We start from the raw sequence: 23,920 nt of genomic DNA, 5'->3' as shown, positions 1-23,920 counted from the left end.
TCTACTGAGAAACACAACTATAATTTTTTATTCAACAATTTTTCTCGGAACCAGAGTTCTGAGGTCTGAGGGTGATAAGAGAAGACTTTAGTGAGATGCAGATAGGCTGTGAGAGAAACAACGTTTGGTAAATAAATCATGGATCAGCAAGACAAGGAAGAATTCCTTGGTTCAGGGCTGTGACATGACTGATATGAAGCAAATTTGGTAAAATATCTTTCCAATTTTGACTAGAATTATAGGCAATCTTAATCCAAGCCAGAGGAGTCATATTTTTAGAAGTTTGTTGTATTCTTTAGACTATAAAAAGGAAACTTTTCGCTCTCTAGGTTGCAAAGAAGGCTGTCCTAATGTAAATAAATGTATGCTTGCCTGTGCAGCACTCAGATAGAATGAAATGGAAGCAGCATGAAACTTGAGGCAAGAGTCCTTACCTGTGCTACTGTCAGCACCTAACACCAGAGTTTCGTCTTAGTCATTTGCTGGAGATGCCAGGTCTTTAGCAGTTCCCTCACATATACTTAGAACAGACACACTGAGCAAATATGATGTCCAATTTATTTGATAGACAGAACTCCCTTTAGTTGCACCAACATACTATGTTGTCAGGTCAGTCAATGAGTGTTTATTGAGTACTCACAGCACAGAGTACTGTGCTAGGCACTTGGAAATCATTGCAAAGACCCAAGCCCATCTCAATACTACAATCACTATCTTCAACTTGAGATTATCTGTGGTTCTACAAGAACCTGAGGGCTGCACAGACGTAGAAAATACTCAAATAATTACAAAACATCATTTGAGTCATTGGTTCAATTTCTCTCCCCACCTTCATGGACTAAGCCTTCCTTTGGAGCTATTAAACAGGACACAAAATGGAATGGTTTGTGATTCCTCTCCTTTTTCTTTTCTGTGCTTATCCTTGGGAGGGAAGTGGACGAGCAATAGCTTGGCAGGGTGGTCAGCAGTGGGAAGAAGGAAAAACAGCAGTGAAAAAGGGATTTCTGATTTACAAACTGAATAGATAATCTAGAGTGGTTGCAGCCACACAATAGTGAAAGGGCAGCTGAACTGGGTGTGGGCTTAACAGCTCAAAGAGAAGGAAATATATGCTGGGATGAATAAGGAGCACAGCGACATATCTAATTTTTTTTTAAAAGGATTAACTTTCTATTGCTTTGTTTTTTCTATGTTTAATAACTGCAAGGCATAAACTGATTTGTGGTTCAGAAATTCTGTGCCAGATTAACTTTTATAAGTGGTAGAACTGGGTTTTTTTTCCTATTGCAAAGTAAAAACCTCCTCCCGACAGACTAAAGAGATTATGAATACCCACCAAGAGCATACTTTGGGTTAGATCCATTTTGTCCTAACATATTATATTCATATAACATTTTCCAACGGAGGAACTCAAAATATTTTTGTGTCATTAACTCCTTAATCCTCATAACACCCAGAGAGACTATGGGTTTATTTAGTTGCATCTACCTGCACTGTTTCATCTTCCAACAGCCTACCTACTCACAATTAGGTTAGTTAAAGCATTACGGGTATTTTACTTACAGTACTGCATTATCAATTACAAAACCATCATTTTCAAGCTAATGTAAGAATTGTTAATTTAATTGACTATCTAATAATGAGGGTTTCAACAAAGTGCTGTCACTTACTAGCTGAAAAAGACTGGGTAATACACATGCCTAATGCACAGCATATGTGATTTCTCATACTAACCTGAAAATACTTAAAAGGATATCATGATTAGCAAGTAGAAAGATAATAAGTCTTAAACTAAGGCGACAGAGGGACTATAAACTAAGACTTAGGTAGATTTGGTTAGTTACTATGTGGTCATTTTATGTGGTTAGGCCTCTGAAGATTTCCTGTTATTTAAATTTTAATGTTTTTAAAAAAGGCATGAAAATGATATAATTACTACTCGTTACCCACTTTTAAGGCACATTCCAGGCAACTTCTCTCTTTTTCTCTCAAATAAAATGAACAAGTTACACTGTGCCTGTAAACCTAGCAACAAAACAAACTCCTTTATTTCCAAGTTATACTGCCTGCTCTGGCCCTTGGGAAAGAGAAATAAACACCAAAGATGGGGAGAAAGTTTCATATAAACTGCAAGGACTAGGACGCCTCCCGCTGTCTCTTTCCTGGGAGCTGACTGGACAAAGGCTGGTCAGGAACAAAGAAGGTGGCTTCTAAAGGCACGATGGCTCCCCAGCTCCACCCCTCCTCTCCTCAGCAAAGAAAACTCTCCTCTAATGGTGCTAATGAAACACTGGGATGGGTTTGTGGTGGTGGGTGGGATGGTTTGGGGAGCTGGTGACTGAATATAGAAACAGTAACAAAACATCTCAGGGCTGTCACCTCTGCAAGTCACCTCCATCACCTTGCCTCTTACTCTCCTCCCCTCTCTCACTCTACTCCAGCCACCCTGGCCTCCTTGCTGCTCCTGCAACCTGCCTCACGTGCTCTGCCTCGGGGCCTTGGCACTCTGCCTGTGAGGCTCATCCCCCAGGTCCCCCAATGGTTTACTCTTCCCATCCTTCAGGCTCTGCACAGTGAGACCTTCCTGAACACCCAATCTAAAGCTGCGCTGTCTCCAACCCCTAGTCCTCCCTTCTCATGGCTCCATCTTTGAAATATCTGACATATTACAAATAGTGTTGTTTACTGGTTATCCACCACTGCCCCCTCCCCCAACAAGAATGTCAGTTCTGTGAGAAAATTGATGTTTGTTTTCTGGATTCAATGCTGTAGCCCCAGGGTTTAGAATAGTGCCTAGCACACAGTTAAAGGCTCAAAAAATGTTGAGTGAATGAAAGAAAATGAAGGGAGGAGGAGACAGTCAGAGATCAGGTTTCAAGGTCAGCCTTTCCAGGATCCACAAGGGTACTAGCAGGACTAGGTTCCCACTGACTCACTAGCAGGACTAGGTTCCCACTGACTGTGGTTAGCTGTGGGCATTGTCTGTCAAGAAAGAAGCTGGGGACTTCCCTGGTGGTGTAGCGGTTAAGAATCCGCCTGCCAATGCAGGGGACATGGGTGGGGACATGGGTTCGAGCTCTGGTCCGGAAAGATCCCACATGCCTTGGAGCAGCTAAGCATACGTGCCACAACTACTGAGCCTGCGCTATAGAGCCCGTGAGCCACAACTGCTGAGCCCGCACGCCGCAACTACTGAAGCCCGTGCGCCTAGAGCCCGTGCTCTGCAACGAGAAGCCACCACAATGAAAAGCCCACGCATTGCACTGAAGAGTAGCCCCCGCTCGCCGTGACTAGAGAAAGCCTGTGCGCAGCAACGAAGGCCCAACACAGCCGAAAATAAATAAATACATAAATAAAAAAAAAGAAGAAAGAAAGAAGCTCTGCTTGCCTACCCAGCTACAGGGGAAACGCTCAGGAAAGGAAGAAATGGTTTATGTGGATGAAAACAGACAAACAAAAGAAATCTTATCCACACAATAATTCTGTCCTCTCTCAGGAATAAAGAATGCAGTAATCAAGATAATCCATGTTTGAGACATTTGCCTCTGTGTTCACCACCTACAAAGAAACCTGAAATGTTAAAGTCAGTGTACCTTGTGATTGGGTCCCCAGAGGAAGAGGTTCCAGAACTGCCAGATCTCCCCCCTCTTAGATGGAGAAAGTGTTAGTCACTCAGCTCTGTAATGCTCTCCCTCTAGGTGTTGATTTGGAATCTGGGCTTCTTTGGATACAGTGGCTAGGAAAGCAAGTGAGTCATCACAAGCAACAGAAGCCATGGGTCAAATGTCACTGACTAATCAACCTGTCATTTGTCAGTTACCCGTCCCCGTGAAGAGGCACCACTGATCTAGTTTCCTATCAATAAACATCTATCTGGGCACATCAGCTGCGGCCTGCCGAGATACCCAGCATCACCCAGAGGCATTGGTGGTTAAGAAATCCCTCTCCCTTTCTCATTGATAATGTCACAGAAGAGGCAAATGCAGTTCCTGACAACGTAATGTCAGTTTCATAGAGACGTGTCTCTCTGAGTGTTCAGCCAGTTTCATGGGGCTTCAATTGCATGGATTTTCTCACTGCAAAAGCAATAGCTGGGCTTAAGGAAGGTGGAGGCTTCACGCGGTGCTGAGATACACAATTCTGCCTTTGGTTGTGCCCATGCTCATCATCCCCCTCTGAGTCAGGAAAAAAAAATTGTTTGGGGAGAACCATTCTTTTTCCACATTTAAAGAAAACCAAATGGCACGGTTCTCTCTTGTCTCTCTTAAGCTCCAGTAACACCTTTTATCTGGAGTCAGATTCAACATCTCTGACTGTTTGAGTAGAGCTAGAGGCCAAGGTAGCCTTGCCACATGAAAAGCTTGTTTGTCTCTTTCTGAGTTGTCACCTTGGCAATGACCTCATGAGGTCCCTGCTCAATCTAAAATTCTAGATCTCCCACTATACCTGCTATAATTTCCCCTTCTATCTTGATAGACTACCTCATCTGCACATTCAATCTGTCAAGGAACACTTATTTCGAGTTGTCACAGGCTTCATATATCGGGTGAGGCTGGGAGGAGGCAGCAAGTAAACAATTATAATACAAACATGACAAATGCTCTGGGAGGAATTACATACAGAATGTACGGAATCATCGAATAGGGATGTCTAAATCAGCCCAGGAGATGATAGAAGGTTAGGGAAGCATTCCCAAAGGAGTGAAGTCTTGAAGGGTTTATAAGAGCCAGGTAAAAAGGGGTGATGAGAAGGTAGTGAGACACACATGTAATGAGAACAGCATGTTCTAAGAGTTGAAGGCATGGGGTAAGAGAGGGGTGACACATGCAAAACTGCAAGTAGCTGGATAGGCTGAGACAGTACGTGTAGGGGTGGTGGAGAGGCAGGAGACAAGGCTGTACGGACAGAAGTAAGTCACATGTTCTTTTTTTTTTGGCAGTACGCGGGCCTCTCACTGTTTTGGCCTCTCCCGTTGCGGAGCACAGGCTCCGGACGCGCAGGCTCAGTGGCCATGGCTCACGGGCCTAGCTGCTCCGCGGCATGTGGGATCTTCCCGGACCGGGGCACGAACCCGTGTCCCCTGCATCGGCAGGCGGACTCTCAACCACTGCGCCACCAGGGAAGCCCAAGTCACATGTTCTTAATGCCGTTGTCTGAACTTTCTCCTTAAGGCAAATAGTAGCCATGAATCCTCTTAAGAAGGGGCATGACCACATCAGATTTGTGGTAACAGTGTGGGAGATGGTTGCAGGTGGGGAAAGAAAAGCTACGTAGAGAAGAGAAACTACAAAGATGCAACTACGGTGATGGCAGTGGGGATGGGGAAGAGAGGAAGGATTTGTGAGATATGTAGGAGCTGGTATTGACAGCTGACTGGTTCATTGGGGGAGGTGAGGGAAAGGAAGGAGTTTAGGAAGATTTCCATGTTCTTGGCTCAGTGGATGGGTGGATGAGCAGTACCACTAAATCAGATGAGGAAATAGCAGTGTGAGGCAACTTGAGCAGGGAAAGGGGAGAATGGTGGAATTCCATTTCTGATATATTGCTTTGAGATGCACAGGGACCGTTGTTGGATGGGGGGTGGAGAATGTGGGGTGCCAGGTAAGCAGACAGAATACAGGGAACATTAAAAGAGAGTGGGCAGAGCTGCTAAGCTGCCAGTTTGCCTCTATCTTCATTGGCAAGAAGACTGGTTTTCAAATTAGAAATGGCAGAACAAACATAAGAGAAAACTGAAGCCCCAAATAGGTGAAGTGAAAGAAAGTATCTAGTCATTTTAAATGATTTCAAGTCTCCTGCTCAGATGAGTTACACACCAAGCCTTCTGAAAGAAATTGCAGATGCAATCTCAGAGACACGACTGGTAATCGTCAAGAATTTGTGCAGACTCTAAGACAAGAGAAGGACAACTGTTTTCCAGATGTTTAAAGAGAAAAAGATTGTAATGGGAAATATTCAGATAAGTTTCACATCGTTTATGACAAAGATTCTAGAATGACTTATTAAATAGATGGCTTATGATTACTTTAGTTAATGCATGCAGCTGAGAAGAAGGAAGGAGGGCGCGTTGATGGCTATCTGATGGAAGTTTATTTATACTGCTAGCTTGTCCACACTGATTGTGGCTTGTGTCCTCCCCCTTCCTAAGCACGAAGTGAGTTGTCTGGCCTGCAGTATGAATTCAAGGCTTCTTTATCTGTGATTTGCTGCCTGTGGTACTCAGCCTGTATGTGGCCCTTTATGAAAAGAGGTTGACAATTTAAATGAAGAAACCAACAGTCTGAATTCTCCAAGAAATCCAGCATCACTTGTCAGGGTACCCCAGGGAACCGACAAACAGCGTTAACCTCTGCAGTTATTAGCTTAGACATCAATAAACGTTTGTCTATTAGAATCCCACTACCTTATTTTTTGTGCTCTTTCTTCCTTTACACATACTAACTTTAAAATGAGAACAGGAAACAGTAAGGAAAATGTGGTACAGCATGATGGCAGGAAGGCAGTCATGTCTCACCAACATCTCTACCTCTGGCAGGCTAAGATATAATGTAAAATATCTTGTGTTAAAAAAAAAAAAAATATATATATATATATACACACACACAACATTAGTCTTTCAGAGACCTTCTTAGAACCTTAAAAAAAAAAAGGGCAGCCTATTTGAGACCCAGATGACTCTCTTGAACTAAAGTATATCCTCTGGGAGATGTCACCAGTGTCACATTTTAAAATTATATGATCCTACAAATCAAGCAATAGTGGGTTAAAGTTCCCTTCTTAAAGCAAAGCGAAACAAAACAAAACAAAATGAAAACAACCAAAAACCCAGACGTGAAGATTAGTAAAAAGATCTTTTAGAACCAGGTTTCATATTCAGATCTGTTTGGTTCATATATAAAGTCATTTCTTCGAGTTGAAAATGATTTCGATATCCTGTAAGTCCCTAACCAATACGAACTGAGACTTGTGCCGTATCCAGGGAGAGGCCCTAGTCCTCTCCCTCCACAAATCTAAACTAGTCCCTCCACAAGTCTAACTTTGGTGCATCTCCCCACCAGAAAATCCAAACAAGCACCTTGTATATCTTTGTCCCTCCTTTTCCATCCCCTCCTCTCAATATTTAGAGCAAAGAACAGAAGAGTGTCTTCACTGAAGTTACTGGGATCGTCAATGTACCAAAACACAATTTGCACGTGTCTTCCATTTTAAAAGTAATAAATGAAAGGGAATCTTCTTACCGTATTGACCCAATCATGTATGGCTGTGCCAGTTGAACCACAATTGCACCACTTCCTAGCTGATGACATGTATAGCCAGAATCCCAGTCATAGTTCTTAGTGTCCCCATTCAGCAAGGCATTTCGGCTCCGACTGACTCCTTCAATCACGCTGGCACAATCAGCAATTGTTGCAACGTTCTCCATGGGAACTGTGAATCCAACACAAGATTCAGCATCAAGATAAAGAAGCCAAATATATCCCACCAGTGTGCTATGAACAAAATTAATTAATTACTATCAATAATAAAACAGAAATTAGAGCATCTTGATTATCTCAAGATATGAACACATTTCCATGCCAAATAGCTTTTTAAAAAGATGAACCTGAGGCTGGAACAAACCAAACCACATGTAGCAATTAACCCTAAAGAATTTTATTACAAAGAAACATGATACCCCATAAAATATAGAACGGATAAATACATTGTGAAATATTACTACAGTGGGAAACCACACAGTAGTTGAGATTAATTAACTACAGCTATATCCAAATTGATTAATCAGAAAACAATGTTGAGTGAGAAAAGCAAGGCACAGAAAAACACAGTGTATGAGTTCATTTATACAAAGCTTTTTAAAAAGGCAAAACTAAAAATATAATTTGTTTAGGGATATATATATAAATGTAAAACTAAAAAGGAAATCCAGGGAATTATTACACAAAATTCATGATCATTTGTATGAGAAGGAGGGAGATGAAATCTTGGAGGGATACCTACCAATGTGTCCAAACATTAATTGATTTCATTTCCAAGATGAAATCCTGGAGGGGCTTCAAAACTACTGGTTTTCTTCTATTCTCGTGAGGCGATAGGCACATAGGCACTTGTTTTATTAGTATTCTCTAAACTGTACATATTTATTACACTTAATAAATGTAGTACGTTTGTTTAAAGAAGCATGACATATATAGATTCAGTATTTTAGAATCCATAAAGCAGGAAAACAATCCAGGACATGGTACCAATCCCTTTGCAGAATATACAGCTGCCCTCGGCCATGATTCATTTCCCTTTTTTGTCTGTTTACTATTCTGAGCAATTCAACACATACGCTCATCTCTTTGTTCATGAACTGCTGCATTCTGAAACACCAGCTCTGTTTTGATTCTGTGTCTCTCTATGTACTTCAAGTCCACATCCACCTGTTCATTTACAAAAGTCTAGGGTATCCACAAAATGATATAGCTGTCCAAAAATGATGTAGATTCTCTAAACACTGAGAAGAGAATGATAAAAGGTGAGAGCCTTTTAAGTCCACTGGGACCTTTTTTGTGCATTTACTAGTGCTGCGATTTTCTTCAGAAATTTAAATTATTTAACCTAAATCTACAATTAACCTTAGCTACTTACATTCAAGATGTGTAGCTTACTTTACAAAATTTTAAAATGGCTTGAAAAAAAGACAATTTCTTATTAGATATATACTATACTTTTCAGTATAAATTATACTCTGTGCAAAGAGAGAGGGTGAGCAGTACTACTATCATGCCAAAACATTTCTAACTTTATAATGATGCGGAGTAAATAATCTTCCATGTATCTTCGAAGCAATGCATTAACTTTTCAAAGGTGGGCATGCCTGTACTCGAGCCCTCATCTACCTTCACTACTTGCTTTGCTCCCTCATCTCATATACCTTCACTGCTTGCTTTGCTCTCTGTAGATAAGGACAGCCATCCACAGATAAAGAAGAGAGGAAGAGAAGGAGGAAGGGAGAGAGACTGGATTTTCTGGCCATGAATCCCTTGGCTATGAAGCTTAACTCTAAAGCAATAAGCAGAATCTCTGGTAAAGTAACCTGTGAGAGCAGTGTACTGGCAGAGAAGGGGCTTACAGAAAAGCCCCCCTCTGACTTTGAAAGGAGAAGACATAAAGGACTATATTTAGAGGCTAAGTCATGGTACCTCCATCTCATGGAAAAGGGGAAGTGTTCTGTGATTTGGAAGAGAGAACTAAAGGAAGTGGCACAAGATACACAATAAACTGAGCTGAGACATAAAATCACACTGTAGGTAGCTTAAGCTGCAGTAAGAGACAGCCTCCATTCTCCCAGGTGCTTAAAGAGCACACATGTATTTTTCACCCACACTATGCATTCAACGATGATCAGCAAGGTGACTCTGAGCATTGCATCATGCAGGGAACCTAGTGACGGAAGCTTTGTATTGATTGATATATGCTTCTTCAATCACAGCAGCAGTGAGAAGGGAGTGAACTGGGCACTGGCTCTTAAAACTCCTCCCCCAAAGCAACACACATCACTTTGCTCACATTTTGTTCACTAAGGCAAGTCACAGGGCCTTACCTAACTTCAAAGGGGTTAGGAGAGGGCTAACTTGTTGTGTGCCCAGGAGAAGAAGGGGAATATATGGTCAACAATATTAACGTCTACAATAAAAATTAAACCAGGATGAAGGAACGTTCAATAGCCAGATAAATCTAGTTCATTTGTGTAAAGTATATAAAATATTTCAATGTATAAATATACCAAAGGGACATTAGATTGTTACCGTTGTTTTCTTTATGATTACAAACGTGTCTTCTTGTGGACATAGGTAAGAGTTTCTTCAAGGAATATGTAAGACATATATATGTATATATTTACACACACGGAAGTGGAATTACACTTGTGGCTATGAGTTACCTCATTGGCAGGATGTCAGTCCTTTCTCGGTTAATGTTGAGTTGAAATATTTAATCTTTTCCTATATGATTTGTGTTTTCCCTTTCTTGTATATAAATTCTTTCCAACCCCAAATTTATAAAGATACCTCCCTATATTTTCTTCTAAAAGTTCTCAAATTTTGCTTTTCACGTTTGGTTCTTTAATCTATTTAGGATTTATTTTTGGTATGCTATTAAATACAGATGTACTTTCACCTTTTATTCATAAGGTTAGCTAATTTCCCCAGCACCAATTAATGAACAGTTCATCGCTTTCCTCCACTAATTTATGTTACTTTAGTCACGTATAAAGTTTTCATACGTATCTAAATCTCTTTTTAAGATTTGTACTCTGTTTCCTTAATTTGCCTAGCCTTGTGCCTTTACCATATTGTTTTAATTACTATAATTTTACAGTATCATAAAATTTGACAAACTGAACACCTGTCTTCCCTCTCCTTCGCCTTCTTCTCTGTTTTTCTTCAAAATTACCTTAGATATTCCTGGCCCTTTCAGGAGAATTTTGTGTTTTGTTTAAGTTTTCAAATATACTAGCATAAAGGATTCTTCAATATACGCAAATCAATCAATGTGATACACCATATTAACAAATTGAAGGAGAAAAACCATATGATCATCTCAATAGATGCAGAAAAAGCTTTTGACAAAATTAAACACCCATTTATGATAAAAAGCCTCCAGAAAATAGGCATAGAGGGAACTTACCTCAACATAATAAAGGCCATATACAACAAACCCACAGCCAACACTGTTCTCAATGGTGAAAAACTGAAACCATTTCCACTAACAGGAACAAGACAAGGTTGCCCACTCTCCCACTATTATTTAACATAGTTTTGGAAGTTTTAGACACAGCAATCAGAGAAGAAAAAGAAATAAAAAGAATCCAAATCGGAAAAGAAGGAGTAAAGCTGTCACTGTCTGCAGATGACATGATACTATACATAGAGAATCCTAAAGACTCTACCAGAAAACTACTAGAGCTAATCAATGAATCTGGTAAAGTAGCAGGATATAAAATTAATGCACAGAAATCTCTTGCATTCCTATACACTAATGATGAAAAATCTGAAAGGGAAATTAAGGAAACACTCACATTTACCATTGCAACAAAAAAGAATAAAATACCTAGGAATAAACTTACCTGAGGAGACAAAAGACACATATGCAGAAAATTATAAGACACTGATGAAAGAAACTAAAGATGATACAAACAGATGGAGAGATATACCATGTTCTTGGATCAGAAGAATCAACATTGTGAAAATGACTATACTACCCAAAGCAATCTACGGGTTCAAGGCGATCCCTATCAAACTACCAATGGTATTTTTCACAGAACTAGAAGAAAAAATTGCACAATTTGTATGGAAACACAAAAGACCCCGAATAGCCAAAGCAATCTTGAGAAAGAAAAATAGAGCTGGAGGAATCAGGCTCCCTGACTTCAGACTATACTACAAAGCTACAGTAATCAAGACAGTATAGTACTGGCACAAAAACAGAAATATAGATCAATGGAACAGGATAGAAAGCCCAGAGATAAACCCACGGACATATGGTCTCCTTATTTTTGATAAAGGAGGCAAGAATATACAATGGAGAAAAGACAGCCTCTTCAGTAAGTGGTGCTGGGAAAACTGGACATTTACATGTAAAAGAAAGAAATTAGAATGCTCTCTAACACCATACACAAAAATAAAGTCAAAATGGATTAAAGACCTAATGTAAGGCCAGACACTATCAAACACTTAGAGGAAAACACAGGGAGAACACTCTATGCCATAAATCACAGTAAGATCCTTTTTGACCCACCTCCTAGAGAAATGGAAATAAAAACAAAAATAAACAAATGGGACCTAATGGAACTTAAAACCTTTTGCACAGCAAAGGAAACCATAAACAAGATGAAAAGACAACCCTCAGAATGGGAGAAAATATTTGCAAATGAAGCAACTGACAAAGGATTAAACTCCAAAATTCACAAGCAGTTCATGCAGCTCAATATCAAAAAAGCAAACAACTCAATCCAAACATGGGCAGAAGACCTAAACAGACATTTCTCCAAAGAAGATATACAGATTGCCAACAAACACATGAAAGGATGCTCAACATCACTAGTCATTAGAGAAATGCAAATCAAAACTGCAATGAGGTATCACCTCACACCAGTCAGAATGGCCATCATCAAAAAATCTAGAAACAATAAATGCTGGAGAGGGTGTGGAGAAAAGGGAACCCTCTTGCACTGTTGGTGGGAATGTAAATTGATACAGCCACTATGGAGAACAGTATGGAGTTTCCCTAAAAAACTAAAAACAGAACTACCATACGACCCAGCAATCCCACTACTGAGCATATACCCTGAGAAAACCATAATTCAAAAAGAGACATGTACCAAAATGTTCACTGCAGCTCTATTTACAATAACCAGGACATGGAAGCAACCTAAGTGCCCATCAACAGATGAATGGATAAAGAAGATGTGGCACATATATAAAATGGGATATTACTCAGCCTTAAAAAGAAACGAAATTGAGTTATTTGTAGTGAGGGGGATGGACCTAGAGTCTGTCATACAGAGTGAAGTAAATCAGAAAGAGAAAAACAAATACCGTATGCTAACACATATATATGGAATCTAAAAAAAAAAAAAAATTGTTCTGAAGAACCTAGGGGCAGGACAGGAATAAAGACGCAGACGTAGAGAATGTACCTGAGGACACAGGGAGAGGGAAGGGTAAGCTGGGACGAAGTGATAGAGTGGCATGGACTTATATATACTACCAAAAGTAAAATAGATAGCTAGTGGGAAGCAGCTGCATAGCACAGGGAGTTCAGCTCAGTGCTTTGTGACCACCTAGAGGGGTGGGATAAGGAGGGTGGGAGGGAGACTCAAGTGGGAGGAGATATGGGGATATATGTATATGTGTAGCTGATTCACTTTGTTATAAAGCAGAAACTAACATACCATTGTAAAGCAATTATACTCCAATAAAGATGTTAAAAAAGAAAATGAAAAAGAAAGCAGTAAGCCTTGATGTGGGACAAAAAAAAAACCCTAATATACTAGCATAAAAATTTTCACAGTATGTTCTCATTATCATTCCAAATATATATATATGTATAAGTTGTGTGTGTGTGGTATGCGGGCCTGTCACTGTTGTGGCCTCTCCCGTTGTGGAGCACAGGCTCCGGACACGCAGGCTCAGCGGCCATGGCTCACGGGCCCAGCCACTCCGCAGCATGTGGGATCTTCCTGGACTGGGGCACGAACCCATATCCCCTGCATCGGCAGGCGGACTCTCAACCACTGCGCCACCAGGGAAGCCCCCAAATATTTTTATTTGTACCTTTTCTTTCTTTTTTTGTCAGTCCTATACATGTTTGTCTACTACATTAGTGTTTTCAAAAAAACAATTTTTAATTTTGCTGATTATTTTCTTTATTTCCTACTTCACTAAATCTGCTGTTTTTATTATTTCTTCTTTCTATTCCTTTGGATTTATTCTATTTTTTTCTAAATATCTGAAGCAAATAATGAGCAAAACATTAACTTTTCTTTTTTTCTAATAAATGCATTTAAAGCTAATATTTTACCTCTAAGTCCTGCTTTATCTTTACCCTTAAGTTTTAATATACAGTGTTTTGAAGAGTATTAGAGTCAACTATGGTGTAGAATGTTCCTCCATCTGGGTTTTCTGACATAAAGTGTTTAAAAAGTTGATTGCATCTAAGTTTTTTCTAATTTCCATTTTTTGTTTGCTTCATAAATTATTCATAAGAATGTTTTTTAACTTTTCAAGTTTTTGTTACTGATTTTTAATTACACTGTAATGTGGATAAAAAGGTGTGGTCTGTATGATGCTGACTTTGTAGAATTTGATGAGATTTGCTTTTCTGTGGTCTAGTTCATGGTTCTTATAAATACTTTACATGTGCCTGAAGAGAATGTGTATTCTCTAATTTGGGAGGTGTATGGTTCTATATATATCTACTATATCAAACTTACTGAGCTGTTCAAATCACTTACATGCTTATTAATTAATGGGAGAGGTTTGTTTAAATTTCCCACTATGACTGTAGATCTGTCAATTTCTCCTTGTAATTCTGTCAATTTTTGCTTTATGTATTTTGAGAACACATCATTTCGTATATATTATTTTAGAATTATATCTAACTGGTAGATTGAACCTTTCATCATTATGTAGTGTAATTTTTTATCTCTAATAATCCTTTGCCCTAAAATCTACATGTTCTGATGTCAAATAAATATAGTGCCTTTATTTTGGCTACTGTTTCCTTAGCATCACTCTTCTATTTTTCTGGTCTCTTGTGATAACATAACTAGATTTTTGAAAAATTCAGTGTCCTTTGTCTTTTAACTGGCAGATTTACATGACTTATATTGTTATTACTGATGTATATTAATTCACTTTTTGAAAAAAAATATTATTTATTTTAGGCTGTGTTGAGTCTTTGTTGCTGCACACAGGTCCCCTCCAGAGGCTGCGATAGGGGGCCACTCCTCATGGCGGTGTGCGGGCCTTCCACTGCAGTGGCCTCTCCTTCTGCAGAGCATGGGCTTCAGGTGCATGGACCTCAGCAGTTGTGGTGCCCGGGCTCAGTAGTTGTGGCTTGCAGGCCCCAGAGAGCAGGCCAGGCAGCTGTGGCGCATGGGCCCAGTTGCTCCACAGCACGCGGGATCCTCCCGGACCAGGGCTCGAACCTGGGTCCCCTGCATTGGCAGGCTGACTCCCAACCACTGCGCCACCAGGGAAGTCCCATTAACTCACTTTTATTTCTACTTACAAGTTATTTTTTCTCTGCTGCTTCCCCCACCTCTCTGTCTACTCTGTTCCTGTTTTCTAACGGATTGAATTTCCTTTATTTTCCCCACCAGCTATCCCTACTGATTTGATTGGGAAGTTATATATTCTGTTTCTATTCTTTTACTAAATTCTGTATATGCATACCAGACTTAACAATGCCTAAAATTAAAAATCACATATTCCCTTCTCCTGAACAATATAAAAGATCTTAACACTTTTTCATACAAATCATCTTGCCTCTTGGCTTGTTATTCTTACCTAACATTTTACTTCTACCTTGTTTTAGACTCTCAAAATCAGTCATCATTATTATTATCTCATACAGCCAAAACTTATTTATTCACATTCACCAATTTATTCACCTTTACTTTTTTTATATCCTCCTTTCTTCTTGGTTCAACTTCCTTCTAAGACACATCCATTCAGCAAAGTCTTTACTTGGAAGTATATTTTGCCACCACTCTTGAAAAATAGTTTAATTGGGTATAGAACTCTAAGTGAAAAGCTGTTTTTCCTCAGCACTTTTAAGATATTATTCCATAGTCTTCTAGCTTCTACTGTTATGTCTGCTATCCCTCTAACTGCTACAATTTGTTTTTTTCTCCACAGTTAATTTTAAGGATTTCTTTTTGGTTTTAGTGTTTTGCAATTTTACTGTGTTGTACCTAGATGCAGACTAAATTTATCCTGCTCAGGACTGAATATAAGCATTTATGGCTTTTATCAAGTCTGGAACATTTTAACCATTATTTCTGTGAGTATTGATTCTCCCTCATTTTCTGTTTTTTTTTTCTTCTAGAATTCCCATTAGACCTCTGTTGGAACTTCTCATTCTATCCTCTCTACTTCCTTTCATTTTTTTCCTCTTTACCTCATTCTTTTCCTCTTTACCTCTTTTTGAAGCATTCTGGGTAATTTCTTTAAATTACTGTTTGTGTTCACTGCTTCTCTCCAGGTGTGTCTCATCTACTGTTTAACCTGTCCACTGAGTTTTAAAATTTCACTGTCAAACAAAAACTACCCAGTATTGAAAATAAGTGAACTGAAGCTATGTGTATTAGCAAGGGTCAATCTTACAAAGAAAGTTGGTTAAGAAGAACAAGTCAGAAAAATACAAAGGGTACAATTCCACTTCTATTGTTCAGTGATAGACACCTAGTGAATCTCACCTATGTGGTGAGATTAGAAAGGAGAGCTAGGGAGTAGTAAACACAAATTCAGATGAATGGTGACCTCCGGATAGGAAGATAGCAGGGATGTGCTGTGGGGGGAACACACAAAGGGCTTTAAAGACTTGGTAGTGATATGGGAACATATGTATATGTATAACTGATTCACTTTGTTATAAAGCAGAAACTAACAAACCATTGTAAAGCAATTATACTCCAATAAAGATGAAAAAAAAAAAGATTTGGTAGTGTTCTATTTCTCAAGATGGGTGGTGAGCATGTGAGTGTTCCTGCTCTCCAAACTTTACATATATGTTCTTTATGTTCTTTTCCACAAATGGAATATTGGTTATTTTTTAAATTCCACAAATGTTGATACTGTTTTTATGAAAACCAGAAATATGGCAAGTAATTTCAGAGGGTTTGAAAGGATAAACCTTTTAGGATTCTTTACAATGCTGATGTGCTCTGTAGTATCCACTAGGTCTTGACGGTTGTCCTTGTTGACTCTCCCTGAGTTTATCAATTTCCCCCTAAGCTACCTTACTGCTTCACAATTTTATCCCTAGATGATCTGATTTTAACTAGTCAATTAATGCAGCAGCATCAGAGACGATCATAAAATCATTAGTGATATGGTTTAAAGCTCTTTGGGAAAAAAGGCTGGGATAAGCACTCAGAATTCCTTTTCTAAAGACATATTTAGAAATATTTATTAAAGAAGATTCTTTCAGTCTCCAACATTTTCTCTAAGCAAAACTGCCCTAGTAATATCACCCTCTGACCCTCTGGAATCTTAAGGTAGTCTAACATATGCTACATTAAAGAACTTTGCCTTCTTGGGACTTCCCTGGCAGTTCAGTGGTTAGGACTCCACACTTCCACTGCTGTGGGTCTTGGTTCAATCCCTGGTCGGGATTTTAAAAAAAAGAACATTTCAAAAACAAAAACAGTGCCTTCTTAACAAAAAATCCTATATCTATGTGCTGGAGAATAGTATTCCATGGTTTCCACTTTGATCTTGACATCATCGTTCATTAATGTTTTTCAGTCAAAGTCTGGATGTACAAAGGGTGCCCAACACAGATAAACATAGACACATATAATACACAGAGATAGACTGTATTAGTGAAATCTACACCAACTCCCAAATTTCCTTTCAAGAAATTGCTTTTGCTAGAGCTCTATTAGTAACTTGATAAGCAACTGTACTTATTCCATAAGGTAGAAAATCAGATCAGCACTTTTCTTAATTCTCATTCCTATGTTTTAAACAATGAGTCAAATTAACAATATAACGACCAAATGATGCCAACGGGTGGAAAGAAGAGAAGGATAGGGACCTGGGCACAAACCCTGTGGATAAAGACTTTCTGTAAATGACCAAGGTGAGACCATAATTCCAGCACTGGGCCAATTCTTAATATCCAAACCAGTATTTCAATCTGATCTAACTTGACAATTGGAGATTTAGCATGTGAGTTTCATAAGGGCAGGAACTTTTGTTTCTTTTTTTCACTGCTGTATTCCCAACTGATAAGAAAGAGTGCCTGGCATATAGCAGTTATTAAATAAATATTTGCTGAAAGAATGAATCAGAGCTGGAAAAGCATGCGTATATAGGCGTGGCACTTAACATAGCTCCTTACCAAAAGCTAGAAAATCTAAAAGTTACTGAATAAAGCAGAAAAAACTGCTTTCTAAGGGAAAGTTTTCTTAGAAAAGTGAAGTATGATCAATCTCTGGGTCTTGACCTAAACATTAAAAAGAAAACAATTATGCCCACTGCAGAAGAGCTGCTTTATAAGCACTACATATACCCTTAGCTCTCTCAACTTCTCTTCCCCTAAAAGTTTGTCCCACATACAGAAAGACTGGTCACTCATGGTAGACTAAAATATTTTCTGATAGGGAAACCATTTGGGGGAGAACAGGAGAAAGAGGAGGAATGTATATAATAACATGACTTGTAAAGACTATAGAAGCTTTTTTATGCCTGACAGTATTGCTATCTGGTTATAGTCATACTATAAGAGTTCTCAGAGAAGAGGTCTGTCCTAAATGCCACCACTGGGTTTACTAATATAGGCCACTTCCTTCATTTCAGCAGGAAAAAATTCTGTTATTAATTCTTCTTCCTAGAAACACAAACCTCAGCCTGCCTAGTTGGACTGCATAATAATTACTCAATGGTTTGAATAAATTCTGTGGTCTTTTTTCCTGGGAAAAATTAGAGAGTGATTCTAACTGACTGCAACGCACAGAAGGTGCCATACTGTTTTACTTCCCATAGGGGCCGGGCCACTCCCCATTTGAATGTTCTTTACTGTCTTTCATATGTGTCTGATAAATTTATTAAAAACACCATCTGGATGGAGCTCAGCTTTGTGCTGTATTTCCAGTCTTCCAGTTTCCTCCCTTGTCCCACTGGAATTTCTGCCCCAATTTGTGTCACTCTGTTTACAAAACCATATTGCCAAAGCCCAGCATCTCGCGTCTGTCTCTTTCTGGTTTTCCTTTGCCATCCTTCAGCTACATACCTATTACAATAGCCTGTGCTAGGAGCAAAGGGGAAGTGCCTGGGCAGAAATTACTTTTCCCCCTCTGTGCACATAGCAATTCTGCTCAGACAAATTTAATTTGCTGCTTCTGAATGCAAAAATTGCATGTTAACAAAGTGTATACATTCTGCAAGTGTATGAATATTGGGATGACTCACACTGTGGGGAACTGCAGAAAAAGTGATCTGAAAACAATTGTACTGTCCTCTGTTCTTACACAGGCACCAGGGTGGCCAACAGCCTGCCTGTAAATTTAATTCAGGAGTAATAAATTTTTTAAAAGGCAGTATTACTTCACTAGGACATGACCTGAGGGCCACCTGTACCAGCTATATTTAAAGATAAGACTGACATGTTATTTAACTGTCTTCAGAGATCACCTTTGAGAGATAGGGGAAAAAACCCATTTGAAACAGTTTTTAAAAGTGAAATAGCACTTAGCACTTAACAGAGGATTGTCATCTTCAAAAACAGTGCTTGATACAGCAGAAACTAACACAACAATGTAAAGTAATTAGACTCCCATAAAGATGTTTAAAAAAAAAAGAAATAAACAAGTGAGCAAGTAAAAAAACAAACAAACAAATAGTGCTTGTGTTGGGCTTCATGCAATGTTTCCCTGGCTGTTTTCATTGCAAATTGTTTTCTAATAGCACAGTGGTTCACGCAGCCATCAAGTACTTAACAGTCTCAGGGAGATTCTTCTCTGTTGCCAAGATTTTCAGAGTTACAAAATATTTCCTTCAAAAAGACAACTAGGACTATCAGCTTAAGGTCACATCTAGATATTCCCCTACAGACCTACACTATTTTTTTAAAGGGGGACTTACCCTAGGGGCCTATCCACAGGCCTACATAGGAACTTGTTGCTGACCAGGCAAGCTTCCAACCCAACTGCAATCCAACCTTCTGTCAACTTACTCTAAAGGGAAAAATACTCACAGCTGTTATGTCTGAACAGCTGTAAATGAACAATAGCTAATTAGAGCACAAGCCCATTTTTCTTGGAAAGTATCAAAAAGCTACAAAAATGTATTCTGCAACACTGGCACTAAGTTACATTCATTCCTGGTTTTATCTATCAGGTTAAAAAAAAAAATCAATTTTCTTGGTGCAGCCACTATGGAAAACAGTATGCAGGCTCCTCAAAAGACTAAAAATAGAGTTGCCATATGATCCAGCAATCTCACTCCTGGGCATATATCCGGACAAAAATATAATTTAAAAAGATACATGCACCCCTATTTTCATAGCAGCACTATTTACAATAGCCAAGACATGGAAACAACCTAAATGTCCATTGACAGATGAATGCATAAAGAAGATGTATATATATACAATGGAATACTACTCAACCATAAAAAAGAATGAAATAATGTCATTTACGGCAACATGGATGGAACTAGAGATAATCATAATAAGTGAAGTAAGTCATAAAGAGAAAGACAAATACCATATGATATCACTTATATATGGAATATAAAATATGACAGAGTTGAACTTTTATGAAACAGAAACAGACTCACAGACATAGAGAACAGACTTGTGGTTGCCAAGGGGGAGAGAGGGTGGAAGAGGGATGGAGTGGGAGTTTGGAGTTAGCAGATGCAAACTATTATATATAGAATGGATAAACAACAAGGCCCTACTACATAACACAGGGAAATAAATATATTAAATATTCTGTGATAAACCATAATGGAAAAGAATATTTAAAAAAGAATGTATAGGGCTTCCCTGGTGGCGCAGTGGTTGAGAGTCCGCCTTTCGATGCAGGGGACATGGGTTCATGCCCTGGTCCAGGAAGATCCCACATGTCACGGAGCGGCTGGGCCTGTGAGCCATGGCCGCTGGGCCTGTGCGTCCGGAGCCTGTGCTCCGCAACAGGAGAGGCCGCAAGAGTGAGGGGCCCACGTACCGCAAAACAAACAAACAAACAGAAAGAATGTATATACGTATAACTGAATCACTTTGCTGTACAGCAGAAATTAACACAACATTGTAAATCAACTATATTTCAATTAAAAAAAATCACTTTTCAATCATATAGTATATCACATTACATTGTTGAAGAAAACCCTTTAAACTTTTCCTTTCCCAAATATGCCCCGGTTCCCAGCACCGTGGAAAGGCTGCTTCCTAACACAATTCCAAAGGATTCAGTCATGACCATCTCTCCATATCTGCAGGGGAAGCCCATGGGAAGAAACCAGACCTTGCCTTTTCAATGCTGGCGACCCATTCCTCTGAGCCTCTTTTCCTTTTTTCTTTGTTTTCATTTTTGTCTGTTTCAGTCAGTATAATCTGTGTTCTCATCATTCCTGTTATAGCTCCAATTCTAAACATCACCAGCGTTGCCCAAATCACACACCCTATCTTGAGATTATAAGGACGTTGACAATCATGCTGGGTTCTATTTAGCCAGTGACAGGAAGAGGTAACACTTTTCCAAACTTTAAATGTGGCTTTCCCTTCTCCCAAACTATGCAAACTTTATAACTTTAGAAAGTTATAGCTCCAAACATGTTTCAGAGAACATGGCAGTTTTATAGAAGACGGAGGTGAGAAATCAGAGGTGGTTATTCCCAGGGGCAAAGGTGAGGTGGGGTGGGGTCAGTGGATGCCAAGTATGCATGTTCACCAGGATTAGTGAATTCACAAAGCACCTTCCAGAACTAACTGCTTAAGAGGTTTACTCTCTTATCTGTAGTTTTCAAACTCCAGCATTCATGCTGGGGGTTTTAGCTGTGAAAATCTTCCATTCAAAAAGACCTTAAAGAATCAAGCATCAGATGTTTAACAGCGGTAAGCACTGCAGCGTATCAAAGGGGGATTCACTCTGCAGGTGAGGCCTTTAAATTTAGGACAAAGGAATTTCCAGATGTAAGAAAAAAGATAGCCCAAACAGCTAACTCTGTGTTTGAACTAATAGGCAATATCTCATTGGGGTGATTTTTTTCCTTTTCTCTGGACAAAATCTGTCAGAGAAAGACTCTACATCTGCCCCCTACATCACGACAAGTTATTTAAGCTGATATGGGGAAAAATACCTAACATACAAAAGGTCACTGAAATTGGTTTTGCAAGTTTAGGAAACCCTTTCTCAAAAAAATTTAAAAGTTATAATGTAAAGGGCATCTTTTTCTATGAGTAGTATAAGAGTTTTACATGGATTTATTTTTCCTTATGTCCTAAAAGATGTTGATATCAACAGAGTTATTTTTGTTCCACACTAGTGGCTGAAAGGTCTTCTCAGGCCACAACAATTTTGTGACTCAAGATCAGAGATGTCACCACAGCTTTGGGGGAATATTTCTCATTCGTGTTAAGCATAGAACAAAGATGTGCAAGAGGTTTTTTAAAGGTCCACAAAAGAAGCAGTGGTTTGCACAGAAATTTTTGTGTGTTTTTTTTAAACCATCCCTTTAACAAAGTAGTAGCTCTTCTCTCTCTCTCTCTCTCTTTTAAAAATTTTTGTCATTTTAAGCTGGTGGATGTATCTGGTTCAAACTTTTAAGTCAGAATGATTCTGAGATAATGGATAACTTGAGTCTTATGATCTTGAATGACGGTCCTTTAAAATGTATCAATAAATATAAAATTTGAGATTTTACTAACAATAGTTATCAGCAGTGAGGCAATCAAACATTAAGTGGAATCCTGTACATTTTACAGAAAATGTCCCAATCAGATCTGTGGCAAGTATGCTCCTACAGGGCCACTTTGGCAGAAACTACCTGCCACAGATTTTGGAGGCAGAGAGAAAAAGGTGGGAGATGACACCAAATTCTCACATGTTTTAGTTCCCACAAAGCATCCTGGATTGAACTGTGTGAGAAGGAAAGAATCTCTGAGAATCTCAAGGGAGCAAGACTGGAATTCAGAAGAAACATACAGGTAAAGGGGAGTCTTAACTTCTGAATATTGAGCTTTCAGAATTGAGACTCTGTAATCAAATCCCACAGGATGCCTGAGGGAAAACTTGCCTCCCTGGTCTCTCCCAGTTTTAGCCTGAGGGGCCAGCCCAGGGCTGTGGGGAAGTTGAGCAATCCCCTGGGTGAGACTGAGGTTTTGCTCCCTAACATGCGAACTTGAGGTCCCTGAGGAAATCTGTCTACCTAGCTTCAAAGACTGACAATCAAAGTCTTGTAAGTTCCCTGGAACAACTTTACTCATACTCCTAAGTAAAGTAGTTATGAGAAAAAAAAAACTCAGGAAAAAGTACGATTTACACTACCTCTGGAGGCCAAAGTTAATCTAGATTGAAGAAACAGAATCATGCTATGTTTTCCAGTAGGCTTACAGTGTATGATGAAATGAGTCTTGTCTAAAATACAATAAAAGGCAGTTTAAACAGCACCTTCTGCTACTACTCTCAATTAATTATTCTTCTAATGGTTTACACTTAGTGCTTTGGGAAATGAAAAATGGGTGTATTTTTAAACAGAAGTTTATTATGAATATTCTGGGACCCGTCAGTTAGGAAGTATCTTATTTCTGAGTTCTAGCTCTCTTTGCATCATGTCTCTATACTTTAATTCTGAGAGGAAAAACGTTTGCTACCCCCTGCCTGCCTTCAGCTCGAACATCCACTGGACCAAGGCAACGGACTGGAAAGCAGGTACCTGAGGAACTCACCTCAGTTCTGTAAACCATGCCCTAGGCAATCTCGAGAAGGCCATTTAACCACCCCGTGACTCAGTTTCTTTACCCATAAAGAAAAGAATCCCTTCCTCCTTCTGCCTTCTTATGAATATTGAAAGAATAAATTAGATCATGTTCACAAAAGCATCCTGAGATTTTCAAAAAATCACAAGATCCAGGCTTGGTGCTTCCCTAGTCATGAAGGGGCAGGCTTTCCCCACATGGTATGGGTAGGTGGGACCAGCATTTCAGAAATCTGGGTGTTACACAAGAGGTGAGACTTTTATTCTCATGAGTCACCTTGTAATTGTAAAAGGATAGGAATCAGGGAAATGAAGAACCAATAACAATTCTACTGACCAGCAAAAACCTATTAGCACCTGCTAGTGTAATATGCAGCTGGCACTTTCAGAAAAACCAAGAAAGCACTTCCTTCTGGTCGATACTTGCTGGGGACAGCAATTTCTGACCTACTGAATCAGATCAAGATCATGGGAGTTATTAGACCAAAGAAGTCTCTTTGTGCTAACAGTACGGTGGCTGGGGGGGGTCTCCTTTCATTAAACAAAGGGGTCTGTCCACAACCTGCCTTCTAGGGTAGTCACCGCTTTGAGGTTTCATGAGCTATCACCATTGAATGAACAAATCAAAACGCATTAAAAAAAAATCACAGACACAAATAGGCTTACAGTTTACCAGTGATATGGACAGTGATAAATGCCATATGGGTGCTCTACTCTTCTTGGGT

The 23,920-nt window shown here is 39.2% G+C and overlaps 1 protein-coding gene across 1 annotated transcript in view; it reads right to left on the bottom strand.

Annotated features, from left to right (window-relative positions):
• Positions 1 to 23,920, bottom strand: part of BTBD9 (BTB domain containing 9) — a 405,922-nt gene that overhangs the window by 94,763 nt on the left and 287,239 nt on the right. Inside the window, exon 8 of the mRNA XM_029243461.1 lies at positions 7,239 to 7,428. Coding sequence (XP_029099294.1) covers positions 7,239 to 7,428 — 190 coding nt within the window. The remainder of the gene's footprint in view (positions 1 to 7,238; positions 7,429 to 23,920) is intronic.

Source organism: Monodon monoceros, unplaced genomic scaffold (assembly GCF_005190385.1).
Source record: "Monodon monoceros isolate NGI ecotype Baffin Bay Population unplaced genomic scaffold, NGI_Narwhal_1 Super_Scaffold_3, whole genome shotgun sequence".
In the NCBI taxonomy this organism is placed as follows: domain Eukaryota; kingdom Metazoa; phylum Chordata; class Mammalia; order Artiodactyla; family Monodontidae; genus Monodon; species Monodon monoceros.
Note: the sequence above shows the minus strand (reverse complement) of the source record. Positions and strands in the feature narration are given on the sequence as shown.